General features: G+C 37.8%; 1 protein-coding gene across 1 annotated transcript in view; it reads left to right on the forward strand.

Moving 5' to 3' along the window:
* LOC139738749 (uncharacterized) overlaps nt 1-22,564 on the forward strand; it is a 46,321-nt gene that overhangs the window by 2,032 nt on the left and 21,725 nt on the right. The window contains exons 2-11 of the mRNA XM_071649389.1: nt 5,299-5,573; nt 7,976-8,048; nt 8,672-9,426; nt 10,786-10,971; nt 15,429-15,542; nt 16,549-16,674; nt 17,527-17,696; nt 19,551-19,593; nt 20,605-20,801; nt 21,990-22,217. Coding sequence (XP_071505490.1) covers nt 5,517-5,573; nt 7,976-8,048; nt 8,672-9,426; nt 10,786-10,971; nt 15,429-15,542; nt 16,549-16,674; nt 17,527-17,696; nt 19,551-19,593; nt 20,605-20,801; nt 21,990-22,217 — 1,949 coding nt within the window. The 5' untranslated portion in view covers nt 5,299-5,516. The remainder of the gene's footprint in view (nt 1-5,298; nt 5,574-7,975; nt 8,049-8,671; nt 9,427-10,785; nt 10,972-15,428; nt 15,543-16,548; nt 16,675-17,526; nt 17,697-19,550; nt 19,594-20,604; nt 20,802-21,989; nt 22,218-22,564) is intronic.

A 22,564-nucleotide genomic window follows, 5' to 3' on the forward strand; every position in this document is an offset into this window, starting at 1 on the left:
GGTATCGCATCGTTAATCTGACCGTCGGTGTTGAAGCTTGATTTAAGGCTGTTATTTTGGAGCTACTACTTTTGTAGCACTAGCACTAGCACCGAACTTGAAATCACCCAATGTCATCTGAAAGAATCTTTGGGGTTGTGACAAGACCACATTGCCTAGATTTGATCCTGATGAAACCACTGCTCATGAATATTAGTATGCAGCAACAGCTTCTAGGATCCATCTACCACCTGGGACATGCGGACAGATATTCAATCACTGTTAAGAGTTCGACAGGCTGCTAAATTTTGCACCAGCACCGAAGAGGGCTTTGTTACCAAGGCCCAGAACGACCTTGGATGGGAATCCCTTCAGAAGGAAAAGGAGGGACCAGAAGCTGTGTGTAGTTTACAAGATGAAAAGTGGAATAGAATGTTCAACTAATTGAGTTCATTTAACATTTATAAATAGGACTTGGGAGAACCACAAATTCCACCAGATCCACCACAAAGGCCAGAGGTTTTCAAGATTCATTCTTTGTCACTGAATTGTAACCACTGTGAAAACTAAATCATCAATATTGTAACGAGTCCCTCTTTGGAAACATCTACAGTACCTTTAGGCAGGGGTGTATCCAGGATTTTTTCTGGGGGGGTCGTAATCACAATTTTTGGACCTTTTGCGAGGGAGCGGACCGACAGAGGGGGGGGGGAGGGTGTGGGAGGGGGTGTCCCCCCCCCCCTCCCACGCTAGGGAGTTTTTGAATTTTATATCTTAAAATGGGGCCATTTGGTGCATACAAAAGTGACTTTTTCGGCATAGAAAAGAACCCATTTATGTTAAAACTGGTGATAAAACCTGAGTTGGTCCAGGGGTGTAGCCAGGATTTTTTCTTGGGGGTCGTAATCACAATTTTTGAACCTTTACCTTTGCGAGGGAGCGGAGCGACCAAGCGGGGGAGGGTGTGGGAGGGGGGTGTCCCCCCTCCCACGGTGGGGAGTTTTGAATTTTATATCTTAAAATGGGGCCATTTGGTGCATACAAAAGTGACTTTTTCGGCATACTTAGAAAAACTAATTTATGTTAAAACTGGTGATAAAACCTGAGTTGGTCACTTACAAGTTTGTCAATCGGTAAGTTGAAAACTGCATTTAAAAAAGTTGCTGACTAGCTACACCTTCCTATTAAATCCTAGAGTATTAAATAGTAAAAAGTTTTGCGGACCGTTTAATACAAGTATTCCAGAGTTGACGATACTCCCAGAGCTAGTCGATCCTGCCTAACTTTGCCTCCAAACATAGTAAGAAAGTAGAATATGCACTTCAATCTCAATCCAAAAGGACAGGAGTTGAAAACATGAGTATGAATTATAACATTCTCCTTACAGGACAATATAGGTTAGGCCATAATTCAAACGGCCGCGGTTGTCATAGGGTAAGGCGCGAGTAATAAGGCCGGCTGTAAGTGTGTAGTCTAGGCAACTAGTTCGATGAGTTGCTGATGGGAGACAGGAAAATCAATAAACATGGCAGCGCGGCTTAAGCCTAAGAAATAAGTTATGGCAGATTAAAACTAAGTTACGAAATTTAGGACGTTTTTGACAATTTGCTAGAACACCACCTGGTCACTTTTTTCCCCTGTTGTATACAGGGTAAAAAGCCCTCGAAAAACATAAATGTCCGTCACAAAAAGTGGACCTTTTGAAAATTTGGGGGGGTCGTACGACCCTCCCGACCCCCCCTTGCATACACCCATGCTTTAGGTCAAAGCTAGAACAATCTTGCTACAATTATTCCACATGCAGTGCATTTCTCATACACCAAGTTTTGGATATTTATGTTGTGGATTGGCCTACTGAGGACATTTTGCTATTACCAACAAAACAATTCAGATTCAGATCTAACTTTTAGGGAAAACAAGCAAAATAAACATGCGCTACAAAGTCTATCCATGGCAATGCACTGTATATTCCATGTTTTTGCAAACGATATCATGAATTACCATGTAGGTCTTGCAAGACATAAAAAAAAAAAATCAAGAACTACATTTGTAGATGTATTATGTATAGTAATATAATTAGAAATAAGTATACTGTACCCTTTCCAGAAGAAATATTTCAGTGATTTCCAACCTACAGCGTACATATAGGAAACAATATCTGTATGTGAACTGTACATTTGTAAGTATACAGCTCATTTGTGTTTGTTGAAACAGTACTTATTGTAATTTGTCAATTTTGTGAATATCTTGGTGGACTAGCGAACTAAAAAACTGCGAAATGAACCATGCATTACCCGTTTAGTAGGTTTGAAGTACATGTACATGTATGCTTGCTGGTGTTACAGACATGTATTTTTCCCATTTCAAATGCAGTAACCTGAAATAAAGTTGGTTGAAATGGAGTGAAATGAGTGGTTGAAGTGAAGTGACTATTCCAAGAGTTCCATACATATCCCCTCCACTAAATTGATCTTGTACCTATGAAAAGTTTATTCTTGCAGTCCTACTGTAGGAAGTGAGGGTAAGGAGATAGCCATAGGGTTGAGGTTGGAGTTAGCCTTTCTCAATGAAATGCTGATTACAGAACCTTGTAAGTAGAGCAAATCAACACCAAATCAAAAAATCCTGAGTCCAAGTGTAGGGATATAATATTTTCAGGGTTAAGATCAGGGTTAGTGAGGTCAGCTTGAGTTGAGGTACATGTTTTGTACATGGAACTCTCTCCAAGAATGTAACTTGATTTAAAAGTACAATGACAATACGCGTAGAGGTCCCATAGCCTGGACTTATACATTGTAGGGTTTAGAAAGTTTCTTAACATATTAGCATTGCAAGAGCTCTCGCGCAATGAGTGATACAGCTTTAATATAATTTCCACTCTTCTTACCCCTTCCAAGGTGTTTGCAAGTATCTACATGTAGCATTAAGAATGTGTTGATACATTGTAAATCAAATTGAAATATAGACCTTCATGACCAAACTTGCATTTGTTTTCAGTAATGCTCTTATAATGCATAGCAAGTACTGACCAGTATTTAAATACCTTTAAGAGTTTGTGTTGCATTCATCTTTTGAAAAGGGCTGCTGTAGTCATGAGAATTTCACCAGCAGATGGCATGGGTATGATGATGAAAAGTTCCAAGTTTTAGTTAATCTGCATCCATCTAGAATCATGAAGAGATTTGATTCTTTTAATTATTTTGGATTTTCTGCAAACATTCAGAACTGTAAGGCGGCGTCATCAGTTTGTAATCCTTTACTAAAATGTCATTTTCATATCATGTACGTAAAATATTCAATGACTACCTTTCAGTGTAAGGATGTGATTTATGTAGTTCAAAGTAATCATATAAGTGGTACATTTTAGGCCAAGTAAAAAAAGAAACCAGTTTCTCGTCCTCGCGCGCATCGATTTTGGCCGCCGCGTCGATTTTTTTACTATTTACTATTTTCAAAATGGCGTTGAAAATACCAAGAAATTCACAATTCTCGTCCCAGCCCGCTCTCCGCCCGCATCGATTTTCAGTTGCCGCATCGACTTTTCTGATATTTACTATTTTTTTCGGCCGCCGAAAACACAAAATCGACAATTCACCTACCAATCGTGATGTGTACGCGTCCTCTATGTTAGCTGGAGTACAGCTGTAGCTTCCGTAGTGCGTATGTAATAACGCATGCATTTCACACTGCGAGCTCGGCAAGAAGGAATGACCCACAAAGCAGTCGAACTGTAGTTGGGTGGGCGCGCGGGCGCGGGCCTGGGCTGTTACAGCGCACTCGGTACGTCGTGAACGCGATAGCGGCAACATCTTTTGCGAACGATCGCTGATATTAGTATTCCACTTATATTTCGCGCATTGTTCGTATTTTTCCCCGTTTCTCATATTTTAAAGGGATGAATTGTACTGTACAAATGCTTGTGAGGATTGTATCGAGTTTACATTTTCATGTCATTGTGACTATGTGCACGTGTGTGCAGTGTCGGAAGGTACGGTGCCAGTGCAGTGGCCGTGCCGGCCGCGTGTATGCGTGTCTGTCGCTAGCTGCCAGGGTCCCCATCCCCCTGGTCTGTCAGCTGTCTGCACGCACGCATGAACACATTCGAATGTGTAGAGGCCCAAACACTGCTCTGTTAACGTTGCATCTGACGGCGATGTATTGTTCTATTTTGAAGAGAAAATGAATGTGCTTTTCCAGCAAATGTAGAATTATTAAATGGGTGTATCTACAAAATAAATAACTTTTCCACGGATTCTGGTTTGTCTCGTATTTCTGCGGGATACTTTTCTTTACGATGTAAATTCACGGACACGGCCGTGAGTCGTATCACCTGTAGTGTGATACAATCAATTCATCATCCAAATGATGAGTGATTATCAAATGTCTTTTTAGAGTATGAAGAATCATCTTTAAATGTTTAATGCTATAATGCCATATCAGTATCATTTTGACATCCATCTGCAAATTGTACCAGCCAGTTTCCAGTTGAATGTGCTACAATTGTACTGTGAAGAGATGCAGATACAATATACCAGCTGTGTGGACACAAAAAGTCACAAACACAATGATAAAGCAGTGTTTTGAATATCATGGAATTTATTTCAGTCGTACATTTGTTGATAGAATGTTTTATACCTGTTTCAATTAATAGCACAATACATCCGAATTGCAAGTACACTGGTATCAGGAATGCCATTACAACACTAAATACCAGTATTAAGATGGTCATTTTCCCTTGACATCTGTAGTGGAAAGAAAAAGCAATTCTGCATTCATGAAGTTTCATTTCAAGTATGGTACATAGCGTATTACATGTATATCTATTTGGTTGAAAATGCACAGAGTGCAGGCAAGACATAAACTTGGGACCTGGTCTCTCACAACACAGCTACCAGAGTGATATTTCATTTCATAAATTGGATATAGAAAATAGTAAAGCCCTCTCTCGTTACCTTTCTCAGAATTACCAGACGAGAAACACATTTTACTTTCATTTTGACAATCCTCGAAAAAATAGTAAGATATCAAATAGTAAGGACCTCCCTCATCGCCTTGCTCAAAAAACCCGGACGAGAAACTACTTTCTTTTTTTACTTGGCCTTATGCTCAGAGACATCCTTTCCTTGTTGAACTGGTCCCTTTATAATTATACTCATTTAATGTGTGATATGAGGAGAAATAAAAAAGAAATTTCTTTTTCCTTGTCTTGTTATATATGATATAAGACACAGTCAATTTTATGGATTGTATTATGTACAGTTTTGCTATACAAGTAATTTTGAAACACTGTATTTTGTACTTTGACCATTTTTTTTTCAGACAGTGAACAACAGTTTTGAATGCTTCAAACCAGTCTGATATGAGACAGCAATGAAAACAGACTACAGTACATCATAGTATATGCTGGATCTACAGAGAATCTACCATTGAAGCACTTGCCACAAGAAGCGAACTGACCAATGACATTCCAGGAGATATGCTCGGACTAGTCACATGACCCCCTGGGGGTGTGGCATGCTACCTTTTTTGGCGTTGTCATGGAGCATGGCGACGTGATTGACATCGATGATTTGCTGGGGGTATCCTCACCAGAGGTGAGCAGTTTGTAACACATTGTAACTTACACAAACATTTTTCCAATTTTGTGATAAAGATGCAATGATGGAATAGGGAGTGCGTGTACTTTGATTATGATGGAAACAGCTCAGAAACTCGTAATATTTAAATCCATGACACAAATGTTTGGGTGCAAGATATTTCTTCAACTGAACAAGAAGAAAATATGTATAAATGTATATTACTAACTTACCATGAGCATTTTCTTTTGTCAGCACTAAAAATATACAGTATAAAACATAAACATACTGTGTAGGCAAGCACTTGAAAGATATAATTACAATACTTAATATGGAAATATGGAATATGAAGAATGGGAATTAATGTATTTACCATATCATTTCTATATAAAATGGTTTGGCCATCTACATGTAATTTTCTTGGGAGTCATTTGGTTTGGTGTGTAGGCGTGCACCTGCATAAAAAAAAAAAAAAAAATGCCACTCCTAGTCATTCAACTGCTAGTCTGTTATTAAACAGATTAAAAGTTTGCATAAATTTGTTGATGTTTCAAATGTTATCAATTTCAATTTTTCAGTAGATTGTGCCATGAGATTGTCGTAGATGTCAAAAGAAAATATTTTGTATGGTACTTAAAAAATTTATGTCAATACATTGTGCATGCTACAACACACATGTGTACATAACAGTACATGTACAGTGTACATTATACACTGTACAGTGTACATGTATTATACAGCATTTCCAGAAAATCAAATTTGGATCTTACAATGTATTTTATGTTAGTTCTCAGAACATCTATTACTTATTAAATGAAGAATTCTGTGTATTGATCAGCAACCTTGGATCTTACAATGTATTTTATGTTAGTTATTAGAATATCTATTACTTTTCAAATGAAGAATTCTGTATATCAGCAACCTTTCAGTTATTTGACCAATACATCTATTTCAAGGAACATGTCACATAAAACATTGTAATTCAGTAATTAAATTTTGGTATAGCATGAACTGTCATATCTTTTCATATGATATATTGATTGATTATTGTTTGTTAGATTTCACATAAACCTTCATTGCCCTGTTGCATTGATAAGAAATCAGTGCACATCGAGTTGAACTTAATTTTCCCACACTCCATTTTGCAGTAGTGGTCATGGTTGAGTGATTCTTTGTCCGACCACTGAAGGAGGTGCTGGGAAGCTTCTCAGAGCTTTCAAGTAGTCCTTGTAAGGTTTCTATGGCCTCTCTGATCCAAGCTAAAAAAGAAGCAAAGTTCCACTCATCCTAATGAGATTGACGGATGTATTTGGAAGCTTTCTCAAGCCTCCATTTTCAGTCCGGGGCATGTACGGGCAGAACAAGTACATTGTTAGTGAAAAATGCCTCTTTGGTGTGGATTATCCTCTAAGCTGTCTTTGCAGTTTTTTGTTCATCGGCGATGGTAAAAAGTTTTGGGAGAGGAAACCCTGAGTCATCTCCTTGTGTGATTTCTTCCAAATAATGCTGAGGATCTGTGAGGATGAGATAGTTTTGTGCCTGTGAAAAGACATTCTTGAAATCACATCGGGACACTTGTATTGATACGCATGTAAATTCACTCAGAGTAAATGGTATGATTATAACTCTTGAACCAAAAAAGAAAGAAAAATCCTTTCTGATTCAATCGTGCCATGGGATGTCATCCTTCAAGCTTTGCAGATAGCTTCATTAATTCCTTGTGAACAGTGTGCATCCCTTTAAATGTAATATACATGTACAGTACATGTGTACCCAAGTAGTAAAGTCTTCAGGCTTTTCCACAGAAAAGTCAGAATGTAGAATTTGAGCTTGATGAAGTCATCATAATAAGGGCTGCACACTAACCCATTTTTTTTTTTTCTGCTTGTCGGACCTGTCCCTGTCAGACCAGCAAATACCCAGTTTTTCCATTTTTCTTTTTATTGATTCTATTAATCCCCCTGAAATCAGTAAGTCTGCCACAGTGGTAATGATGCATAAAAAACTGATGCAATCACTTGTGCAAAACTTGTTGAACCATCTGATTGTCTTTCTATGTTCCCTTCATCAGACTTGTTCAATTTTCGACGGGCCAGACAATGATATCTTTTTTTACCGTTCGTGTTGGACCAGTATATTGGCCATTCCTAAAAAGTTTTATTCTTAAAAAGTTACTTGCCCGACAGTGATTTTTACTGGTCTGGCACAGTCAAACCAGTGCCAGTGTTAAGCCTTGTCACAATGTTGTAATTACTATAATTTGTCCATTTCATGACTGTACATATATACTTCAGATTTATTCATTTGCTTGATATTATGCTTCAATAACTGGCCTTCGATCTTGCATTGGCCATTCAACCAAAGATTAATTTTTCTGAACCTTGGTGCCATTCACACATGTCATTGTTTTCAAATGGCAGGCATCCTTGCCACTGGAAGAATATGACTTGGATACCTTCCTGGAAGCCGCCCTCTATGGGGAGGAGAAGAAAGGTATGCGTTGTACATTTGAAGGTTATTACAACTTTGTACAACTAAAGAACATTCAGTGTAATAGATCATAACTTTTCACACAAGCTCTCCGTTGAAAATATTTTTTTTTATACATTTGTCCCAAATTGTTCATGTTTCCTTATAATGAACAAAAAAGACAGCAGAGCTTCTCTGGATATATTTATAAGTTGTACAATGTGTTTGTAAAAAAAAAAAAAAAACTACAAAGTAGAAATTTTTTCTACCTAATTCACCACATGATGAAATAGTATGGCAAGCTGTATGATCTTACCCATAATGTGTACATGAGTCTTGTCCTCCCATTGCTATTATTTGTTTTTTTAGCTTATAGTGTACTTATTCATGGTCTGTGCCTTTATAGGAGTGGCTGGCTGAAATTAATTATTTGAGAATGCTATATTAAAAGGAAGAAGATATACTGTTTTTGATATCAGAAATTAAGAATCATTTCAAGTGTCATTGATACCTAGATCATATCTTCTTTTTTTTTTAAATATCCATTACATTTGCATTTAAATCATGCTTTTGTGTTAGTCTCAGTAACCATCAAGCCATGCTGTGTAAAATGTATTGTACTCTCTGTTTGATCCATCATTGTTTAGGCAAAGCTGGTCGCCATGGTCACAAAACGAAGGGAGGTAAATCATCAAAACCTCCTGGGAACCATGTGGCGTCCTCAACTCCATCAGGTCCAGGAACAAGCGAGGAGTTCTTAGACTCTCTACTTAGTTCTGTTGGCCAGTCTGTCCTCACTCATGGGGAGGAGTCCGTGGATGTAAACTGGGATGAGCTGCGGAGATTCATCGCTGAGTTCCAGAGTGATGGAGACCTTGACTTGCTCAATGCCAGCCAGAGCCCTGGGGCCAAACAGCTGGAAGATGGCGTCTCTGTCAGCTCCAGCAACTCGGAATCTGTGGATGGCAGCTCAGCATCAGGCGAGGGTGTGGGAGGCGGAGTCAAGGCGAAGCAGAACCGGAAGGTGATGCGGGGGATGCGGTTGCTGATGGCGAGCCTCCTTCGCAGCAAATCCTCCCCAGCCATGGCAAGCCCCACCCTTAGGGGTGAGGAGGAGCGCCAGAAAGACCTCCTGCGCCGGCAGAAGATGAAGGAGAAGAGTAAGAGGCGGGAGGAGAAAGCCCTGGTGAGGCAGGCTAGTGAGGGTTATGGGTCACAGGACAGCGTTTCACCGGTATCCACTGCCACGCCCATGGTGGTTCCAAGCTCTGTGTGCTCAAGGGGGGTAGAACTTGACAATGGTCAAAGGAACAGCCCCAAATGGGACACCTACCTGTCCGGTTTGGATGGCCAGACAGCAAGGCTGTTCCATGTAGCGGTGGAAGAGGACAGGAATGCTTTGGTGAGCCAGATCACAATTTCTATTCCCACTCAAGCCCCTATACTGAATCAGATTTCTACTTTTGAAAGGGATGCATAGTTTTATACCAAGTAGATTTCAGTTCATCTCTAGGTCATCTGCAACCAAAGGAAAATGTCATGGCATCAGTAGGGGAGAGCGGGGTGAGTTGGGACGCGGGTCAAGTGGGACACGTTCTCTGAATCAAAAACTATTCAAGCAATCAGCGGTTGGCTTATATCTACAATAAGCCCCTAGCAACCATACATCACACTAAGAAAGCCAGGCAGTTCGGCAAATTCTAATTATGTATAAATTGGTATTGAAAATTTTCCCCAAAATATGATATTTTTTTGAAATCAGGTTAATTAACCTGTTGTCTTTGTATTCATGATTTCAAGGGCACAATTGAAGCTGGTGGTGAGCCTTATTGATATGCAACTAATATAACTTGTTTTTGACAAATGCCTGCATGGTTACTGAGCAGTCGTACATATTTATGTATATGTCATGTGAGGGACAGTTGGGACAACGTGTCCCATTTGTCCCTCATAATAGCATTACATGTAAAAACGTTGAGATTTTCAAACATGTTGTTCAAACTTGTTTTGTTGAAATAAAGATCATTTTAAAGCATGTTTGACTGTTTTCATTACCAATGTTTCATTACACCCTCCAACTTTGACATTTCCGACATTTCTATAGGATGTCACACTTCACCAACACCGTCTCATTTCTCCCTTGCCGTTGTCCCACTATACCCACGGGTGGGTCAACTTCTCCCCCAAAATAAGGTTTTTTCTTTTCATTAACTGCAGAAAATTGAGAACAGTGCCACCCCCAGTTTATAGCTCTTTATGTAACCTACCATATGAACCTTCATGCAAGCCTGAAAGGAAATGTAATCATCTCTTCTAGAAAAAGATATAAAAAGAAAATCGGCGAACTTGAAATAATGTCCCACTTCTCCCCGCTCTCCCCTACAGAATTCATATGAAAACTACAGTACGTTGTTTGTGTGCTTTTTCATTACCCTTACATGATTGATTAAGGTGACAAAGGAAGTATACCTTTAAAGGGGACTCTCACAGTATACTGATGAAGCACTTCCCCTACAATGTATATCTTCAGTAGTATTTTTAGTATTTTTTACATTATTTATTTATTTGGCTGTTGGTAACACAGACTGAGTCTATTATCATCACGTCTTAATCATTAGGCTATGTAAAGCATTTTAGCAATTTTTTGATGTACAATGTGTTGTGGCATTATACTTGAGGATTGCCCTCATGTAAATCTTCCAGGCCTGATATTAATTCTTAGTGTAGTGAAATTTCCAAACTATTGATTTGATATTTGTAGGAGCAATACCTGCGGAGTAATCCCAGCCTCCGGGACTCTCGAGATCACCTTGGCAACACACTGCTGCACATGCTCTGTCGTCAAGGAAAACTAGAAAGTGTCAGGTGGTTGGCGTCAGGCCTCTGTGGACACCATGTCACTTTGGAGAACAACAGCTGTTTTACACCCACTGCACTGGCTGTCAAGGTAAGCTCTACTCCTCTGTATTAATTACCTTTTTAACACATACATTTTCCATTTAGTATTCACCCTTTGCCATTGGAGTAATTGCATTCAGAATCAGAGAGTCAATCATGTTAAGTAGATGTTGACAGCATCTCTTGATTAGTGGGATATGTTGTGACACTCATGTGAAACTACACTATTCAAAACAACTACAGACTGTGCATGTGTGTAGACATACAGTGTAGTTATTACATTTCATGTTTCTGGATATTTTCAATGTCTCGTTTTGGCCCAGTCTGCAGAGCATTACTCAGTAGTGAAGTACTGATGATTATTCTCTCTGTCCTGTATGTTCTTATTCTGTGATTGTTAGTATTATCAAGGAAGTACGTACAAGGCAAGCCTTTTAACTTCTTGGTATTTACAATCATGTATCGAGAGAATGGTAAAGGCACTGTATATGTGTATACATTTAAACAGTGCTTCTTTATCAATGGGCCACAATGTCGGCCCAAAGTGAAATGCAAAAAGATTCGTATTTGAGCTACAGCTGTAACTATCATACTATGGACCTTGGGAAAAAAAAATGTAGCAGCCAAAGTGGGCCTCAAGCTGGAAAAAGTTGAGAAGCAGGGCATAGAGAGCATTCAATGTACACTTGTAGACATTGTTTAGATGTCAAGCAATGCCTAATAATGCTTATGTTATCATGTTTAAGAATTACAAAAAACACTTTGGGCTTTATAAACACCAAAGTTGATCATGCTCATCATGGCATAATTTTTATTTTCTTCTTTCCACGACTTTACTTTTACAGAGAGTTAACATATTTTATGTTATTTTGTATGGTAGAATTACATGAACATTTATATGTGATCTCAAAAATTGTTTATTTTTTGGGGTGACACAACATTTGCTCTTGCGACAGTTGCTCCGCTCATAACTTTTTTCAAGGACAATAGGGTTAGGGTTTATAGGGTTGTGATAGGGTTTTAGTTTAAAGTGAGGACTATGATTAGGGTTGGGGTTATATTTGTAGTTACAAACTATGTTTTGCTTAGCATGCAGATATTTTATGGGAGTAGTTGTCACAGGAGCAAATGTCATGGAGCCGTATTTGAAAGTACTTACTAAAATACCTACCATGTAGACTATGATCTGTGTTTAAATGCAATGCAAAACTTCCCTTCAATGTAAGTTGACGCTCATTCTGTCCCTGAAATATGATAATCGTGTTAGCGACTTATTTTTTTGAAATTCCCTTTTTCTGCAATACTGTAGTATAAAAAAAGGAAGCTTTACAGCCATTTTATTTGTGCAACCAAATTTGAATCACCTATGGAATTTGATGCAAATCTCTTTATTAAGCATTCGATGTTTTTTAAAAAGCCCTGTACATGTCAACATGTTAATTCCTAGAGGAATTTCTTTGACTCCTATGGCGTCATCTTACTCATCAGCACATGTATCTTATGTATCTGTGCGTGTCGTGTGTTTACTATTCAGCATTTTTTTGTTCAAGACTGCTGCGCATGATTAATTCTAGCTGTATACCTGTACATGTAGGAGAATAGAAATTTGTAGACTGCACTGCAAGCTCTGACACTCAGTAGTACCATTGTATCACAGAGCTGTTATGTTTCTGTCAAATGCTTTGTCTTCATTTTGCTGTTTGTATTCAGCATTGCAATGATATGTAAAGGCAAATGCTTTTGATAACAGAAGTTGAAATCCTGTGGAATATATTTCAATTATAGTGAATGTCCTTGTTAGCTCTGTCTTTCATTAGGATGGATAGTTTGAGTGGAAGAATAATGCAAGGACACAAGGACATAGAGAATATCCCACAGGAAAACTAATTAATTCTGCAATGTACACTGTACATAGTTATCACACAATGTTTACAGTGCCTCAGCACAGAGCTGAGAATGTAAAGAAACTTTTAATGAAGTGTTAAAAGAGCCCTCTAGCGTAAAGATGGTTGGAGGTTCATGCAAACAAATTAAAACGAACGAAAGTTTATCCAACCCGCCCCAGCAGTTATGTACAAGTACCTGTATGGATTATTCGATGCTTCAGTTATTTCTTTATTCGGCTATTTGTTCTTAATATTGCATGATTCTATTTGTAATAGATCTGTTTCATTTATTTATTTCATTATTGTTATTATTATTATGATCAAAAGATTTTACATCAATGTCTTCATCTTATCTAGAATACAAATGTTGAGTACTGTAGATATAGCCCTCTTTAATAGGAATGTACATTCTAGTACCAAGCCCTTTCGTCTTTTCTTCCCTCAAACTAGTTTAAAAGCTGGGAAACATACTTTCATTGTTATAGTCAGCAACAAATGAATCCGAAAATCTCTACTTTCATCAAATCTACAAGTTCAGTGCACATTATTAAGAAAGTATTTAAAACTTCCATTTTTTTTTCCTCAGTCTTAATGATTTTATGTATCTTCTTTTGTTTGTGTACATGCCTGTTTTGTAAGCTCTATGATATTCATGTAGTTGTACTCGTACAGTGTTCATCTAAATGCCTGATAATAATACTCTAATATTTACCTCTAACTCATTGGGTAAAATAACATATCATACCCTGTGCAAGTTGCAAGTGTGTGTGTGTGTGTGTGGGGGGGGGGGGGGGAGATATCAAACTGAATTCCTCATTCTTTTTCAGCATTTTTTTTTTTTTTTTGGGGGGGGGAGGGAGGGCATTGTAAATGTCCAGTCTTTTACCACTCCTCTACACTATATCAAAACATAAACAAGTCAAAAGGACTTGGGATTAAACGTATACTGATAATTTGTATTGAATTCTAAATCTTATTTTTCTCTCTGAGGTTGGACACAATAAATCGTGTACGCTTGTGCATTTCAATACCCGTTTTAATGTTTTGTACCGATTCAAAGAACTTTCATCAAATTTTGTTGTAAAATGTTTCTCTTTTCTTTTTGTGATATTAATGACAAAAGTCATTAGATTATCAGCAAAAGATATAAATGTGAACATATGTAATTATGTTTGTTTGAATGTGTGTCTGTTTGTGTTTGTGTGTATGTGTGTGTGTGTGTGATGTACACTGTACACATGGTATGGAGAGATGTGAGCTGGGTAAATTTCCTAAAAATAGCCTATCAGTGAATTTCTCTCCACTGGGTGTAGACTGTGTATGAATGGTACACACTATGAGGGAATGGGAAACCAGACAAGATAATAGAGACAAAATCCCGTATGACAAGCCAGGTATGCTTGTTCCATGAACCACAAATATGCCTGTATTGATTTTTGTATTGATTACAGAGGATTGCTTCTTAAGAGAAAACTATTGTCATTTTGATGTTTGTTTGGGGTTCCTCTTATTGTGCTAATAGCACGGAGGAGAACAATACACCCAGTTCGCCTGGAGCAGTCGTTTGTGTGCTGGCTTTCTCTCCTCCATTGTATCTCATAGTCCCACATACATGCTCAAGAGAGTTTGAGATAACTGGAGAGGATGCTTGGGAGAGAATGTGATAGATAAACAATAGAGCTAATCCTCTCATCCTGTTTTTCTGTTTTTTAAATGTCAAAAAACACTTCAGGCAGGGCCCTGTGTGAAGCCATTTTTGAAGCCTTTTGAGTGCTGTTTGGAGATCATACCATTGTGCATGTCTTATGAAATGTGCCTCTCTGAATAGAGTTGTAAGAGTGAAGGGGTCATGTAGTCATAGAAGGGAGACACTGCCAAGGGATTCCATTGTAGCATGAATTCATACATGATACTGTACAATACTACAGCCACTTAAAAGTGTATGTTCTGAAGTGGTGCATGTACAGAAACACGCAAAAACTTGTCAAATGTATCTTCTTAGAAAGAATCTGCAAGTTATTTTTTTTTCCACCATGTTGTTACAATCTAGTATCTTATGGTAAAAAGATATTTTTGAAGTCTGTAAAACCAGAAATGTTTGTGTCCAGTGAATGCCTACATGTGGCAATACGCAAAAGTTTTATGCCCGAAAAAAGGCCGTCGGCTCCAATTCATGAAAATTATCTATCTGCAGTGTTTATAGCTGTCTATCTATCAACCAATCCATCCATCTATCTACTTGTAGCAAGTATCTCTCTATCATATGTTTATCTATCTGTCTGTCTGTCTGTCTGTCTATCTATTGTATCTATCTATCTATCTATCTATCTATCTATCTATCTATCTAGCTAGCTATCTGTCTATCTATCTATCTACATCTACAAACCTATCTATCTTTGCACATTTTGAGGGAGAATGGATGGGGAAGGGCTGGGGTGTAGCCCATCTTAAAAGATTAACCTCCATATGTAATTCATGTATTTTTGTGTAACAGTGATTTACTACAGTGTGTAATCCCAGATATGTGTTCAATTTTTGGTTTTAAATAAATTTAAATCGAAATTGAAATAGAAATTGCAAAATATCTACATTTATTGTGTTGTTATTGTTGATATGTCAGTATGGCAGACTGGATTGTGTGGAGTGGATGATCAGTGAGACCAAGGCTAGAGGGGAACTCCAGTCTCAAGACAACAGATGGTCCCTTCTCCACATTGCTGCCAGATTTGGGCAGGTGAGTTAATCTCCTAACTACCACCATTTCAAAGTGACATTGAATTGAAATTAGTCACATGTGCACTCTTTGCTTTTTCACTTTACATACATGTATAAGGGAGTGCGCGCAGCAGAAAAGTATAACTGCACTGCATGTTATCCTGTGGCAGATTACCCATCACCATATAATGCAAATAGCAAAAGCCCAAATAATTGCTTTGATTTGCACAGTTGTCTGAAATAGTTCATTGACCCATTTTATAAAACAAATACTGCATTTGTTTAAGTCCTTGGCTAGTCCTTGAATTGCTGTCACTTTAGCAATGACTTCACAAATTTTTAGCTTAGATTATGCCTACGAGTTTCAAGAGACTGCACGTGTGTTAACTGAAAAGCATAGAGATATAGTGTATGTTTCATCAAGTTGCCCTAATTATCCTTATGGCTCATTTTTGCACCCTATCCATTTGGGATGACTCTTATTTATTATAATATGATGTAGATTTTTGTTGTCCAGTAAAAGCCCATGAGCTGGAGACACTTATACTGGAACAAATCTTCATTTCACACTTCGAATGCAACCCACTACAACACAACCTGTGATTGCCGCTGAATACATGCATTTCAGATCTTGGAATCCAGATCACATACATTGTGTGTTAGTTTTTGCTCCATAGTTTTGGCTTTCTGAATATTAGGAACAACTGTTATTGTCACAGATATTCGTGAAAATTGGAGTGTCATTAAACCAGTCTTTTTTTGCCGAAAGTCTTTGATATATTGTCCACCAACTGTTGTATGAAATATCACCTGGGCCCCGTTTCTTAAAACTTGTTATCAGTGACAATTTGTCATAGTTGTTATAAGCTACTAAAATCCTTGTATCTGATTGGCTAAGAGCAAATTTGTCACAGAAATACGGCAGTTGTCACTGATAACAAGTTTTATGAAACGGGACCCTGTTCATTCCTTCTCTTCATGTTTCTTTTTCTTTTCAAACTTTTTTCCCCTGCTTTGATGTAAAGGAACCATGTCTGCGCTGGCTGCTGCAATTCATGCAAAATGTGGACATCCATCTAGATGTGCTAGATCGTCATGGCAACTCACCAGTGCACCTTGCAGCCAGACATGGTCATCTTCGTTGTCTGCAGGTCAGTTCCTTGGAGCAAGCCTAGTTCAGATCTTGTCATTGGGGTCATTATTTTCACACTGTACCTGTTGTACGCATTACCGCGTAAATACCTTTGTCCTGAGAAAGTTATGAAGTGTCTTGACATGAATTATTCACCGTCCCATTCTTGAGCTGCAAGGACACTTGATGATATAATCCTCCGAGGAATGCACATATAAAAGGAAAAAGGTGACAACAGATTGGAGATTATCTCCAACTGTAAAGGGTTTCCCCGAAATGAGTTTGTCACTGAATTTGTTCTACATTCATTAGTGTGACCGTTTTTGGTAGCATTAAGGTGTTAGTCTCTGATCAAGACTGTTATAATTGCTGCTGAAGAGTAGATTTTAAACTGACAGCTTTTTATGGGATTATCACATTCATAATTGACAGGAGAATGTAAGGCTTTCATTTCATACATCTTCAGCATTTCTCTCAAAGAGTTTGGTCAGGATTGTTATATCTTCTAGAATTATAATGTCTAATCATAGATGATACATTTTTTCCCCTTTTTTATCATGACCAAAATGTTCCTTTCCCATTTTTTCAACATCACTAGTCAAGTCATGTATTCTGCAGCCACACTTTTTTCTTTAGAGTAGATTGTTCGTACAAACATAATTTTTACTCCTATAACTGCAGATGCATTATACTCAGGCTTACATTTTGTATCTATAATGTCTTTTAATCCTTTAAATATCTAGTCTTCTTCCAGGATGTTGGATATATTATTAGATTTGAAGAGAAGATATGTGCCAGATAGCTAGGTTTCACCAATGCTTCCTCTAAGAATTTGATATGAACTACAGGCAATCAATTTGTGTTTCTTCAGACCCTGGTAGAATTCAACTGTGACATCACAATGGCAAATGGCAAGAAACACACAGCCTGCAGCCTGGCCACAAAATACCAGCATGACACCTGTGCCCAGTTTCTGGTCGTCACGGAAACCTGCATCTCACTCTCCGAGCAAGTCACACAACTCAGGAAGGATCTCAGAGAGTATGACATGAACCTGTTCACTCTTTTTTCTTCATGACAAATTTGAAGCTAACTGAATGCATACTCTGTACTCTAATATTTGTTTGTTTTTTCTTTTTTCTTTTTTCCAATTGCTTTTAGCGTTTTGAGGTTTTCATTTCAGGAGGCCTTTATTGTCAAATATGAAGAATATAGCTCTGGTAGTGATTGCTGAAAAGGATTTTAGCAGCTTTTTCAACAACAACAAAATTTGAATGTGATTAGGAAAATAATTGTCAAACAAAAGATTGATATGAAACTTACATGTATGTTTTTACAATGTAGTTATAATGCAGTTCAGAACTGCCAATCTCTTTTAGTCTGTCAAAAACTTCCCTGAAGATTTCAGTGTCTTGAGAGGAGACTATGTTAGCCTTCTGGATTTGGAAATAACTTCTGCCAATTGAGATGCATGGAAAGACAAATATCTCCGTGATTGCTCTTGAAGACCTCCCCTTTTTTGACCTACGTATGAATATTAGCAGTCCTGATATTTGTAAGTTTAAAAGTAACAGCATGAATGCTTTTCGGGAAGTTGCTTTTGCATCAAGAATGCTGTACATGCTGATATTTCCACATATATATGTATTTTCCTACAAGTGATGGTTGATTGAACATTTTTGCGAGTTGTTAATTTTTTATGCCTCCGCCAACGAAGTAGCCGGAGGCATTATGTTTTCGGGTCATCCGTCCGTCCATCCGTCCGTACGTCCGTACGTCCGTCCCGTTTTGTTTTTGTCGATATCTCAAGAACCGTGAGGTGGTTTTGCATCAAACTTGGTATGAGGGTATATCCTGGGGGGATAATACTTTGTTTGGATTTTAGGGTCACGGGGTCAAAGGTTAAAGGTCACAGGTTATTTTGTGAAAAAAGGTTGAAATTTCATGTTTTTCTCCATATCTCGCAAATGGTTCAAGGTATCTTCATGGAACTTAGTATATATGCATGTACCGATGGGCAGTGATTATCTAGGGAAGTTGGGGGTCATGGGTCAAAGGTCAGGGGGTCAAAGGTCAAGGTCAACTCCTCAAAATATTACTTTCCTTATATTTGTGCAATGCCTGAAGGATTTTTTTAAAACTTGATGTATGCATGTATAACCCAATATATATTCTGTGGGAAGTTTCTTGCCAAAAGGTCAAAGGTCAAAAGGTCAAAGGTCAAGTGAAAGTGCTAAATTGCACTTCTTCCTCCATATCTCAAAAATAACTCAAGGTATTATCATGAAACTGACATATTTATACATGTTCTACCTAACAGTGATTCTCTTTGGAACTGTGAGGTCAAAAGTCAAAGGCCAGGTTTAGATAATACTATTTTACCATTTGATACTGAAATTATACTTTTTCTCAATACCTTGAAAATTACTCAATGCATAAACTTATAAAAGGGTCAAAAGTCAAGTAAAAATCATCAGTTCCTTCAAATACCTGCACTCTGACGTTTTAATCATTCATCCAATTGAACCTAGTTCTAGGAAAGTGAACATTCAGTACATTTGTGGCAAACCTGTCATTTTAATATTTTGCCAATTGTGTGAAACTGTCATCACACATTGTCAAGACATTGTACTATAGACCTATTAGGAGAACCATGCATTATGGCGGAGGCATACACCAGTCGCCAGAGCGACATTTCTAGTTTTGTTTTGTGGCCTTCTAATTGCAATGATAAATGCAAAAACAAAATAAAACTTAATTCAGATATTCATAAAGAGGTGTGACTTCTCAAACAAACTTTGTACATTCCTTCTCTTTGTGCATATATTATCTCTTGAGAGAGTTACCAAGATTATTATGTAATTAGTCTCTGTTTTTTTTTTTTTTTTTTTACAGATACCATCAGGAGAAATCATTGCTGAAAGCAAGATTGGATGATGTAAGTGTATAATAATTGGATTTTATATTGTCAAACAGTTTGTCATTATGTGTGAAGGAAGATCAGGTCTGACAGGCTGCCAAATCATTCTTTGAAGTGTCATTATTTCAGTGTCTGCATTGCTCGCTCTGTTTTGTTCTAAAAAGGAACCAGATGCAAAAAATGAACTTATTTGGTATTGTGCTCAAGGATTTGGATATGATTTTGTGTAATGAAAACAGAAGATCCTTTTGTTAGAAATACCATCAAATGTAGAGTATAGTTTCAAATTAAATTGCCCCCTTTGGCAGACTGTTTCTCTTACAACACATTTTGTTTGTATGAAACTAGAGAGAGAATTTTACTGTTACAGAAGTTTCAAGCACCAAGGTATTATTAGCTTTTCATAAGACTTTAAAGGCATAATTTACCATTTGCAGATAAAACAAAAACCCAGCATTAGTGCTTTAAAATAGTTCTGAAATGTGAGTTAGGGATAGAAACAACCACTGTAAAAATATGAATCAGTAAAATTGATGTTAAGTATTGTTAAATATACAAAATGTGAACAATACTTATAATAAAAATGTTTCCAGATTAAATTGTTTACAGTTATGGTTTATTGAGAAAAATACTGATACCTCCTTATATTCTAGGCTTTACTGCAAAAATTGTTTATGGTAGGATGTTTTGTGGTACAACAGACCTACACATATGCATGAAATATGATATCTTGAACATTTTTTTAAATCACTGCTCCCAAAGGTAAACAGGACCTTTAAAAGGTGCTTGCTAGAGGCTTGGAGAAAGAGATAGGGTACACAATATGAAGATAATTACTCATTAGGTTCCGTGAAGTGAATGTTGTAGTGTACTTATAGGCTAGCCATTTTTATGAGGTACATTACTCAAAAGCTCCTTTTTATTGGAAATCCCCAATGATGTTTTTTCAAATGATGATCAAGTCTTGAGGACACAAAAGGCAAACATCTCACCCCTTTATGCTTTCTTTTCAACTCTTGGCGCCATCAGGCCATAGCATGCAGTGAGGCATTGGTCAGACTTCAGCCAGTGGACACAGCCCAGCGTATTGATGAGGTCCAGAGACAGTACGTTGACCTCACCAACCTTTTGGTGAAGCGCATTGATGATATGCACCAGCAGAGGGGTGGGGCCAACTCATTCATGGCATCAGCTGGGCGGAGTGGTGCTGAGTTTGATGAACTTGGGTGAGTCAAATTTACCTGTTCCTCCTAAAACCTCCATGCAACTCAACTGTTTGTAATTTAAAACAGGCAACTCCTGATATAACAAATTCCTCAGGACCAGCAGTTTTATTTTGCTATATCAAAATTTCATCATAGACGAACAGTAAACTACATAAACACATATACAGTCCGACCTTGACGATACGGCCATCGATGAAAGGGATCTCTCTGTTATCTGGACGTTGACTGGCTGACAAGATTTTTTTTGCTTAATATTTTCATGTATTTTCAATGCCAAATCTCACTGAAAATAAACACACATTCAACCAATATCCCAATATCATGCAAATACATGGCAAGACATATTCTAATCATTGTGATGGATTGTAACTTAATCCTGCTTCAACGTTGTAGCTGAAAGATTAGTAAGATGATCATGTGTTTACAGACCGACAAGGGAGTGAAATAGACCCGCGGAAATGGACATAAAACAATCAACACTTTGCTTTCGAAGCAGAAATTATTGCGATTTATTGTTTTCACCAGTATTTGAGACATCTTTATTAGCAGTGTTATTGTAAAAACGGACAGTTGCTAGGTATCAAGGGAGTGATAAATTGGTAATAACATGTGTATACCCCTAGCATGATTTGCTCGACCGTAGTCTGCTATCATTTATGGATTAGTTGGTAAATGTTCAGCCATGAAAGGCATCAGATTTCCATTTCAATCTAAAAAACTGTAGAATGCTATGAATATTTTATTATTAACACTACAGCAGTGCATAGCTAAATTGTGCACATACTGTCTTCAATTCTAGATACTACCTTCAAGAAAAAAAACCAAACAAACTTAGATTAATTATATGAAGAGCTGTGAAACAAAAGTTTTCTCTGATGAAAATCCATCTACTGTATCTGCCAAATATTTCGCGAGTCAGCTGCAATTCACGAAATTAAAGACACACGAAAATATTGACTCTCATCCCAATATGAATGTGATGTATGCGTGTACATTTCTCTGTTCAGTACAAGACTCCATGATCGCAAATTTAACCACTCGTGAAATCGTCTGGAAGTCTCAATTCGCGAAAATTTAGACTCGCTAAATATATGGCGTAAACATTAAGTTCGAAGTTCAAAGTTCTAAGATTATCTAAGTTCAACTGTTGTAACTAGGCAGTCTTCTTGCGTGATTTTTAACCTGCAGAGATGAAGTGACGATGTGCAAGCGGAGAGCCAGTGAGCTCCAGGAGGCCTGTCACAGGATCCTGGAGGATGAGCAGACCAGGAGATCCTCCAGTCAGGAGGAGGAGCTGTCCCGCATCCAGGAGACCTTACACAAACTCCAGCACCAAGCCGAGGAGTCGGAGGACAGAGGTCAAAGGTCACGCTTTGAAGAACGTGGCATTGATGTGGAGCATCTTAAGAGCATGAGGTAAACATACAAATGCATCAAGATCTTGAGGAAGGGGCACTAGCCTGACTTCAAGACTATTTGTCTTTTTCTCCAGCTTCCAAGCCATGTCCGTACTAATAGATATTTCAGTAGAGGGAAAGAGTTCTTGTACACAAGGTTAAATCTCATTTGCTAGATCATTTTCACACTGGCTAGAGAAATGACCTACTCCATTTGGAACCAGAATCTAATACAGAATATGACATGAATGTTAAGATGTCTTATTCTGTGATCCTGATTGAAGTTTAGAGACTGTGTAAGTGCTGAAGATGCAATTTAATTTGTTGTTGTGCAATGCAATGTGCAGGAAGTGCATTTGATTGTGA

Source organism: Diadema antillarum, unplaced genomic scaffold (genome assembly GCF_040938485.1).
Source record: "Diadema antillarum isolate AM-2024a unplaced genomic scaffold, OU_Dant_1.0 seq00000767_RagTag, whole genome shotgun sequence".
Lineage (NCBI taxonomy): Eukaryota > Metazoa > Echinodermata > Echinoidea > Diadematoida > Diadematidae > Diadema > Diadema antillarum.